At 46.9% G+C, this 10824-nt stretch overlaps 1 protein-coding gene across 1 annotated transcript in view; it reads left to right on the top strand.

Moving 5' to 3' along the window:
- Positions 1-3901: 3901 nt before the first annotated feature.
- The window catches only part of hoxb9a (homeobox B9a), an 11414-nt gene continuing 4491 nt past the window's right edge, over positions 3902-10824 (top strand). The window contains exon 1 of the mRNA XM_068578296.1: positions 3902-4587. Within this exon, the coding sequence (XP_068434397.1) occupies positions 3978-4587 (610 nt within the window). The 5' untranslated portion in view covers positions 3902-3977. The remainder of the gene's footprint in view (positions 4588-10824) is intronic.

The following is a 10824-nucleotide window of genomic DNA, read 5'->3' as shown; positions in this document are numbered from 1 at the left end:
TTTATTGACCTCTGTGATATTGTAACTCCTTGTGAAACAGCTCGGAGTCTGCTGCCCTGCTGCCTGCCTTTGTCTTTGTTCCGCAGCCCTGAAACAGTTGGATGTTTAAAACAAGTCATAAAATGAAACTATAATAGTCGAGTTGTAAATACATCGATGCATCCGTATTGTTATTTTTGTCCCATCTTTCCGCTAAGATGCAAATTCTTAGAAGCAGCAGTTTAATAAATGCTTGTATTTAATCTCGTTAACAGTCGGGCTGTGTTGCAAAAATATTGAAGAGATACGTTTTAGTAAAAGAAAGGAAAATTGCTTATCAGCATATTGATGACTCCTTCTTGAAGGCAGCGCTCGAGATAACTTGTGGAGATATTTTACAAAACATGTTAAATATGGCCTGAGTTCATGTTACAATATGAGAATAGCATGTGATACTGTATACTTAACACAAATATAGAGGTTTAGTTTACATTCAATACATCTTTGATGGTCTTATATTGACCCACTTTCTGACTGCAAAGGGGAATATGTCCATTGTCTTGTTGGAATATTTAAGGAGCATTTTTAATGTATTGTTTTTGTCTCTGCAATGTAAGAACAGTTGAGCTGTGCATTATGAAAAGGCCTCAGACCTCTCTCTGATTGCAGACTTTTTTTTTTTCTGGAGACAACACTATTTTCATAACCGTCCCGTGAATGCGCGCGCACACTGTAATTAGAAACACGGGCTCTAAATGTTGCCTTCTGAATTCACATACCGTGAGTGGAAATGAAGGCTTTCACTCCAGGAATATAAAAGTAAATAAAAAAGGATGAATTTCCAGCCCGGACTCCTCGTGTCGGTATCTCACATCGACAGAGATCAGCTCAGCTCGGACACGGTTATTTAAAATCAGTTCGGGGAAAGAAAATAAATAAGATATCTTTGTTGCGTTTCTCAAGTGTATTAAACTCTTATTTTTTGATGAGCTGCTTTTATGGTCGTGCATGACTTGTTCGTAGGGGGAGGGAGTGAGGGGGGTTAGTGCAATTTGCTGTAACTACTTTTATTGGCGGCTTGTAAACCCCAAACTGTCCTCAGTCGCGTTTAATGAAGTTTCAAATCAGCGGAGAGTCTCACGTGGATTTCACCAAAAGCTGTAATTGGTTCCATGTTTCCCAGCGAGGCTCGAACCTGCAGCCAGAACGCACGCGGGCTGCTCGGTACCTGGCTGATGGAAAAAAAGAGGAGGAAAAAACATGTCCAAAATGTGGCCAATGTTGAGCTCCTCGTCAATAACACCACGTTACGAATGAGCCTCCCCTCGTCGTTACAAAGCGCGCGTGCACGTGAACACTGTGTAGAACAGCGAGCTTTGCAGATAACGCGTTCAAAGCCTTTTTTCATCTCCTCCTCTGTTTCAGCGCGAGTGTCTCCACTTAACGCGCAGTCTGGTTGCAGCCGGCCTGCAGGGCGGAGGCCTGCGGAACTATTTCAATCCCCGCAGCCGCGCGGTCTGAGGAGAGGCCATTTTGACTGCAAAACATCCAGAACACTCCCACTGGGAAAGAAAGTCGGTTTCTAGTCAGGAAACCCTGCGTTAAGTGCAGGGTTAGCATAATGAAGAAAACAACAACAACAACTATGATGGACGATTTCTGCTGACAAGACGCTTTCTTCCCCAAACATGCGCCAATCCACACACTCATTTAACTATTAGGACGGATGTATTCAGTGTGTGGTTGACGTTCATTCAAACCCAACAACATACCCCATCTGAAAGTGTTTGCGAAAACGCATCCACCTTCTGATGGATCTACTTTTCGGTCTGGTCCTCATGGGCCGCCGTCCTCCAGCGGAAGCTGTCCAGATGAGCTGGAAGCGGGTCCTCTAAAGCGGAAGGGCAGAGGAATGTGGTGCATTCAAGCTCAAAGGCCAAAGCTGGGCGCCAGAGTCGCGACTGATCTCTAAAAGGGCTCTTGGTTTTTGGGGTGTTTTCTTTTTCTTTTTTTTCTTTTCTTTTCTTTACCGCTCCCGAAACGAAAGCGTCTGTCCCCGGTCCAACTCATCATTCCTCCTCGGCAGATCTGAAAGCTGCTGCACAGCCTCTACACCTCCGCCCTCGTAAATAACCGGCGTTAGCCCCCATAAGCAACGCGCACTTCATATTTAATCGTCGTAAATAACGGTGTTAGCCCGTGTACGCGACGCGGAGATTCGGATTTATAGCCCGAGGGAAGCAGCAGCCTGCAGACCCGCAGACCCCCCTCCCCCAGAAGAGCGCCGGGACTCCGCGTCTGTGATAATTATAAAGAAATATAAAGACTTACAATCCCGGTGACTTTGATAAAGGTCAGCAGGGAGTCAGAAGTCTGGACTCAAGGTCTGCCGCCGCTCTCCGGTCTCCTCATTAAAAAAGGGGGGAGAAAAAGACGGATTTCATCCCTCAAAACCGCTGAGAGCGCATCATCGGTATGGAGCTCCATCGCGGGCCAGCAGAGTCAGGTCACCTCATACAGAAGAAAGCCGCGCAACCCCCCCACGCACCAGTCCACCCGCACCTCCAGCGAGCGCCTGTCCCCCGAGTTGTGTTTACTCTCCAGCAGCCTGACCGCTGAGTGAGAAGCGCCCGAGCCGGGTGAGAGAGAGAGAGAGGGAGAGGCTGCATTTACGGTCCGCACCACCACAGGCCATATATCAGCGCTGTAAAAAAGAAGAAGAAAAAAACAAAAGCAGCCGCCCTGATGTAGGATTTTATTATAGTATTAAACGGACTCCCCCTAAAAAAGTAGTTGAAGTAGTTTGCGCTCTAAAGACAAGGGGCATAACCGCGCGCCGGGCCCGAATTTAATGGCGCTCGTTAACAAAAATGACTGTTAATCTGCCAATAAAACCGAGTCGGGCGGCCCCGCAGCTCCAGCGAAACCTTCCAGTTTACTCACAGAGTGGATAAATGATTAAACACACCAAGGTGTGAGTTTTATTTATTTTGTTACTCCGTCTCGTCTCGGACAGAACATCTCTGCGCCTTTAAGTGGAGGACTCTCGGCGCTTTTACGCTAATGGCGCTTTAAATGCGCACTCGCTGGAAGTCGAGATTGATTGGAGTGATTGCTCGTGTAATTCGGGCAAGAGTGGACGACGAGCGCTGTCTGCCAGCGATGCGCCCGCGCGCCAGAGGTGCACGCGCATCTGTTTTGATTAGGTAGAAAAATAAATAAATTAAAAAAAACACATGCATAAAAAAAATAACGGCGCCACTTATTTGTCAGCCATTGTCTCGCGCTGCACGTCTCGCGCACGCTGTCCAGACGACGCGTAATTGAACGGTTTGATAGAGTTTTGACTTTGACAGCCGACGGAGACACGGACGAGATATACGGACGGACCGCTCATTTTGCATATTGCATATAAACAAGACAATTTATTTAGACGGGTGCGGAGTGCAATCTATTAGAGAGAGAGAGAGAGAGAGAGAGAGAGAGAGAGAGAGAGAGAGAGAGAGAGAGAGAGAGAGAGAGAGAGAGAGAGAGAGAGAGAGAGAGGGGCCCCGCGTGCAGGATTGATTTACGCTCCATTGACGCTTTATCAGGCTCGAAGAAAAAGTCCGGCCAATCAGTTTGCTGCTCGCGCACAGACCCCACGAACCCCCGCGCGCACTGCGAGGCTGTGGCACTTTGTTTCGCTATAGTGAGCAAGTTGTTTGGAAGGAAACGGGACTAGTGGATGAGAGAGAGAGAGAGAGAGAGAGAGAGAGAGAGAGAGAGAGAGAGAGAGAGAGAGAGAGAGAGAGAGAGAGAGAGAGAGAGAGAGAGAGCGAGAGAGAGAGAGAGAGAGAGAGAGAGAGAGAGAGAGAGAGAGGGAGGGAGGGAGGGGGTAAGCCAGTAAAGGACTGAAGAGAGAAAGAGAGAGGGAGAGAGAGAGAAAATCTCGTCATGTCTCTCTTCTTGTTCTCTGTTTAGTGAAACTCGCGGCGTTTCCCAGATAATGTCCGAGAATGTCCATTTCTGGGACTTTGAGCAACTATTACGTGGACTCCATCATAAGTCACGAGAGCGATGAACTCTCCGGCCCGGCTCGCTTCCCGGGCGTGCAGTACTCCGGCTCCAGCTCCGCCGCGGTGGCGGGCGGGAGGCAGCCCGGCGGCGCGGCGCACTCGGAGCATCCCCATCCCGACTCGTACCCGTCGTGCAGCTTCCAGCCGAAGCCGCCGGTGTTCTCGTCGTCCTGGAGCCCGTTCAGTCCGCACCACGGCGCCAGCGGCCTGCCCGCCGTCTACCACCCGTACATCCCGGCCCAGCACGTGCCTGCGGCGGACACACGGTACCTGCGCTCGTGGCTGGACTGCGCGCCGCGCGGCTCCGAGTCCGTGCCGGGCCAGGGGCAGTCGGGGCAGGTCAAGCTGGAGCCCCAGCTCGGCCACCTCGGCGGGGAGATCGCGCCCAAAATCGGCGGACTGCTCCAGCACGAGACCACCACGTACATCTTGGAGTCGGCGTCCACGGCGGCGCGCGAACTGAGCCACCCGGCCGCCATCCCCAGAGCAGGGTTCGACGACAATAAGGACATTTGTGAAGGGAGCGAGGACAAAGACGGCCTGGAGCAAAGTAAGTTATTAAAGCAGGAAAGAGAGCGCGAGAGAAGGAGAGGGAGAGGAGGGAGAGAGAGAGATTGTAAACGCTTTTAATGCCGCCATAAAAGCAGAACAAAGAGCCGGGGAGCCCCATCCTTCTGCTCTCTGTTCACTCTGTGATTCTCAGCCCGTACAACACCACGAGACATATTATATACATATTGCATCTTTGACTAAGCAGAAATATATTTACTCATCTTATGTGACACATGCTTTAAATAGAAGGACAAAATAATATGAACAACTTGCAATGTAAGTAGAACTAAACAAAAAGTATAGAACAATGCCTCACACTGACAAAACGATAACGTTGTATTGTTTTACAGTTGGAACATTATTGTCTTTATTGCAGCTTGTTGGGTTAGCTGGAAAAGGTCCAAACAAACATGTGTATCCTCTCGCTTTGCTCAGAATAATATGTTCATATGTTTTAAGCTTGTGTGAGAAAGTTGAGAAACAAGGTGCTTGTAAAGTGACAACAACATTATGATATAAACTGCAATTAATAAGAAGATGCCAAAAAAGACTCAATCTAATCTTTAAAAAAAATAGTTCAATCTGCTGCTCTTCTTCCTCAAACATTCCTCTGACAGTAATCAGACAACGTTGGGATCTTTGGGTGAGCTCTAAACATTATAGTAATGCTTCGGGCATGCGCACTATTGTTCTGTTTGAAAATTGGCTGGTGTTTTAGATTCTTCTTCTTCTTCTTCTTCTTCTTCTTCTTCTTCTTCTTCTTCTTCTTCTTCTTCTTCTTCTTCTTCTTCTTCTTCTTCTTCTTTTTAACCGCAGGTGGATTGTATTGTCGGAGGTCCCTCTTTGTGTAGTTTTTTCTCTCCTCTTTTTTATTTATTAAATCTCATCATGTTGGTGTGACGTGTTCGGTTAACAAGCCAAAGTCATCGGCCAGTCCAAACCGTACAACATAAATTATAATCAGCTCTGGAGCAAAGCAGCCAGACTCTTGCTCCTCATCCCGCTCCACACTGACCCAGAGTCGGTCAGGAGCAGCAGAGCTTTGCCCTGCTGGCTGGATCCTCGCTCAGAGGTCAGAGTAACAGGCTCAGGACACCTGGCTTTGAGGTGTCAATCTGCAATCAAGTGAGACACGTGCGCGGTCGCGGACTTCTTATCATATTTCTGTTTAAAATGTCCCTCTTATGTGGCGTCGCTCCTCTGTAGCACCGAGCTGTAAACACAACAATAAGCCTGTAAACACAACAATAAGGATAACCCATCTTATTGTCATCAGCTGCACTACCATCATAAAGAAGAGTCCAGTCCATCACTGGCACCAGCGCAGAGCAGGCGACATTAATTCTAAATAGAGCGGAGGCCTCATCACTCAGCCAGATGCGCACGGGGTGGGGGAGTGTGTGTGTGTGTGTGTGTGTGTGTGTGTGTGTGTGTGTGTGTGTGTGTGTGTGTGTGTGTGTGTGTGTGTGTGTGTGTGTGTGTGCTTCACACCTGCAGTCGGGCCAGTCAAGATGCGTCTCACGCAAATCCCACAGCGGCTTGTGGTGGAAATGAACTTCCCTCCATGTGTGTTTTTGCACTATATAAACGGCTACTTTTTTTAGTTTGGATCTGGAAAACTTTTTATATAATTTTCATCCCCCCAAAAATAACAAATAATCACTTAAAAGCTTGGATGAAGTACATGTTTTTGCTACTTTCCAGTCCAGCGCTCATAAAGGTGCGCGCGTGGAGCGTTGCGTAAACACATCTCATTCACTCCAATAAAAAAAAAAATCCCACATATTCCACAGCATGGATGCTCAACAGTTCCTCGGCTTATTGGCTGCTGGTCGCTCGCGAGCTGCTGTTGTATTCATCTGCTCGCTCTGCAATAATAATGATAATAATAATATTTTACCTGTCATGGAATCGCAATCATCTTGATATAGAGCCGCGGAGGGTTCTGCCTGTTTGTTCTGTTTCTCTCTCTGCACGCTGCAACAACAACATTGACTCCATCATGTGACGGGTTCGCTTTCATGAAGCCGCGTTCCAGAAGCTTCTTGGCTTATTTTGGGGTGAGACAGGCGGGGAGCTCCCTGGAAATATTATTTTAATATGCATATTTGATATATATCTTAAGGAAGGTTAGATGTGAAGGAGCTCTGTTTCCCCTCCTTTAATCCCACCGGATAAATCTAGTTTGATCCAGGGTTCTGAGCGCGTGACCGCATGCCTCCGCGTGCATGAGGGAAAAGAAGGGAGGCCTCCACCCTTGCATTGGCCTTTTTTTCACGAATACTAAACACACACACACACACACACACACACACACACACACACACACACACACACACACACACACACACACACACACACACACACACCTTATTACAGCTTCTGAGCATGCTATCCATCAGAGCAGGGAGCTGGTTAAGGGCTGGATGGAGCCCAGCAGCCTCCAGTCTGAATTATTAGACTTTTCACCAGTAACACTGTGTGCGTCCCAGTCTGGCTCGCTGGTATAATGAAGGCTGGTCTATAATGGATTCTAGTGTTCCAAAAGGCAGCACTCAATTAGAGAAAGTTTCTCCTTGCCAGCAGCCTTTCTTGTGGTTTATCTTTCTGTTGTTATGTTGTGTGCAGTGCGGCGGGGAGGCAGGTAGCTGCGAGTCTATTGTTCACATGGCAGCCATTTTAAACACTACGCTGTAAGTTGGAGTTCTCAATGCGAGCCAAACACATTTGTACTTGAGCGTCACTGATAAACTGAATGTTTTGTTTGACTAATTTAGCGAGCGGAGGGAAAACGCTGGCTGTTGTTGTTCGCGCAGCCTCGGGCCTCTTTGAACTTCTCAAATGGGATTTGCCACTTTCAAGGGAATTTAGTCCGAAGCATCAACACGTTATGGTTGTCGCTCTGATTTGTGTCGAGTTGGGTTACTTTGTGCTGCAATGGCAGAATAGTATGAAGCTCAACACCAGCGGCCTATTAGCTTAGCTTAGCACAAGGACTGGACACAGGAAACAGCTCACAAAGAAAGTCAAACAGTCCTCTAGCGTATGCTATAAGAACCTGATGGGTTTCAATTCAAGTCAGTTTTCTTTGTATAGCCCAAAATCACAAATACAAGATTTGCCTCAGAGGGCTTTACAATCTGTACACATATCATCATTTCGTTGAGGTTTTGGTCTGCCTGTTGCTGTGATAAAGTGTGTAAAGTAGAATATGTCATAGTCTACCAATCCTCCCTGTCACGCAAATGAGTGCAAAGTCACTGCGATATGGCTCACAAGTTGCATAGTTTAATTTCAGATTGAGAACTGAGACGTAGAACAATGCAGAACAAATAAAAATCATAACTTTTGATGTTCTAAAAGTATCGAATTTCATCATTATTTTTCGGGTCCTGGATGTTGGCACAGCACGCGTTATGCGCTCCGAATGTCCCGCCAATGAGGTACTCAACAGGGGCCAAATTCCTCTGAGAGCTTTGACTTTACATCACGGCAGAATTCTTGGAAGTCCTCGCTGTTATTGATGGCGAGGAATGTTGAACAGACAGTTGGAGTTATGACGCTCTAAAGACACTTAGCTGGGTAGCTCATGTGTGTTGCCATAAAAGGGAAACATTCAAACAGAAAATAAGAAATGTAATGTAAGGCAAACGTGTACATTTTGAGGATGCTGTGAAGGCTGAACTCCTAGATCCCTAACTTGTTTACCTGGCCTCTTTGACTCCAGCTCTACCTGGGGCACGTTTTAGTTTGGGATCTGAGGAGTGATTAGTGGCTCAAAGCTGCAGGACTCCTTTCCCTCCCCGGGTATTCCAAACGTCCGCTGCCGTGTGAAGGCGGAATCCGATCCCCTCGAAACATCTCATCCAGTTAAAGCCGGCATCCAGCTACAGATTCCCTTTGTGTTACTGGTGCTGGGCGCCCATCCAGAATAAACTACAAGATTACACTTCAGTCTTTGTGCTGCTGCTGCTGCCGGGCAGTGCGAGGAAAGTTATTACCCCTGAAGTTTATTAAGTTATAACGCCGGGTGAACAACCCCATTAATTGGCGTGTTGCTGTTGGTTGGCTGGGCGAGATGGGGATGTAAGAGCTGGGGTTGGGCAGGATGGGGGGGGGGGGGGGATAAAATACGACTTGTGGAAATGTAATAACGTGCCTTTGGGATATATGAGAGGTCAATTTCTGGAACTATTAGGGTGAAATTGCTAAGGGAGGGAGAAAGAGAGGGAGAGGGAGATGGGACGTGATATTAGTCTTCTAGCCGATTCGGTCACTGTTTCCACGCGAGCAGCATTCATCATGGCGGACACTCACTCACACACACACACACACACACGCCTACAATTGAACATCGTGCCGCGGGGGCCACAGTTTTACAGGATTATCAATCTTTTAGGTTTCTGTGCTCGTCCAAGTGACATCCGAGCCAACACATTGCTTCTGGATGTGGCCTATGAGGAACCTTCAAGTTAGGACCCCCCTCACCCTCCACACACACACACACACAGATCCGTATTCCTTCTTTCTATCCGTCATCGTCCTTACTGTCCCACAGCTTGGACCGAAGAAAAAAAGACCAGACCGTCCACCGGCCCCCCAACTCGCCACCCTTCCTCCACCCCCTCAACCAGTTAGTCATCCTGGGTGACAGCCGCGGTCGCAGCGCAGCTCCGAGGGTAATAAATGGTCCTGGAGGTGATTATACACCCGGGGAATGCAAAGCACCCACTTTACAGTGTGACAAAAGCACCACACACACACACCACCCGACCCCTTCACCTTCCTCGCACCTCTTTGCAGGCATTATTTTGCCCTGAGATGAAATCGATCCTCTACATGCTGGCCGTGTTGGAGGAGATTGATTCCAGAGGGTATTAAGGACATATTTACTGATGATGGCCGCTAACTAACTTGGCTGATGTGAATATATATCCTGTCAGATCCACATAGGGACAGAGGCCGGTGGTGGCGTGTATATTACTGGCAGCCATCTTGGCTTTGCAGTCTTTATCCGAACACAAAGTCCTGCAAAAAGTACTTTTGGTATCACCAAAATTCTTAGCTCAGAAGTACTAAAGTGTACATGGTACCTTAGGAAAAGGTATTTTGTAGATGTTCAAGTGTTTGAGGACGTCCAGCTACACTAACAACCAGTGTGTCTAAAGCCCTCCAGATACATGTGGCAATTAATTTTCACTTTATGGCTCTGTGGATAACCATATTTAGGTATGACTGATGAGACCAGACTGGACCAAATAAGTGGATGTTTGTGGTAAAATAACAACAGAAGTCAGGAGGTTAAGTCAACGTTAATTTCTGGTTCCACATGAGATACAAACGGCGTCTCAAGGATGAAAAGTTTGTGTTTTTTAGATCCAGCCGTCTACCCTGACCGCGCCCTACGGCCTCTTTACATTGTCTGGTTTCAAGATCACGTGGATTACACACAAAGTGATCACAGTGTTATGTACAAATAGTTTTGCATTACTTTTCATACAGCAGCCGGATTTATTTCAACGATAAATACACAAAAGCCTGATACAGTAATATGAGGATATGTTGGTTTAAATTTGGAGAGAGATCATTGATCAGTTGATTAGATTTTGGTGATGAATCAGATCTGGGATGTTCACATTTAACAAGTATTTTTGTTGTAATTATAATACATTCACAAGCTCAATCCAATGAAAGGGAGATGATAGACATGAACCGGTAACAAAGCTGATGGAGGTCATGGAGGCCCCGTCAGAACAAGAATAGAGAAAAGACATGTAGACCTTATATGGGAATTTCTTGAAGTCAAAATTTGTCTTGAGTTTCCTTTAATTTTTCCTAATAGCAATTTAGCTTTGAACTATTCTAAATGTTTCTTCTCCGGCTGTGTTTGTCGCATGTGTCAACCTTTTCAATGTGGAGGTATCTAAACAAGCATGAGACCAGACCTGCTCATGGCGCCGCACTAATACAGCTCTTTGTTCACATCTGGGAGTTAAAAGAAGCATTGTTTTGCGAATGTCTTCTACAGTTTTGTGAATTGTCTTGGCATTGAAACAAAGTCCTGTCACAGGATGAAACAAACCACCAGTGTAATTGACAGACGAAGCCTCCACAAGTTAGGGAAACCAGCGGCTCCTCTGGGACGGACATGCAAGATTTTAAATCTTCTTGGTTGGCGTCAGAAGGCGTTGAGGCTCCGGCTTTTCCTCGTGACTTGAGAGAGATAAGATCATCC

The sequence above is a fragment of the Clinocottus analis genome, unplaced genomic scaffold, assembly GCF_023055335.1.
Source record: "Clinocottus analis isolate CAN_PGR_092001 unplaced genomic scaffold, fCliAna1.0.p SCAF_16, whole genome shotgun sequence".
Taxonomy (NCBI): Eukaryota; Metazoa; Chordata; class Actinopteri; order Perciformes; family Cottidae; genus Clinocottus; species Clinocottus analis.
The sequence above is the reverse complement of the archived record's forward strand: the minus strand, read 5'-3'. Positions and strand labels throughout refer to the sequence as shown.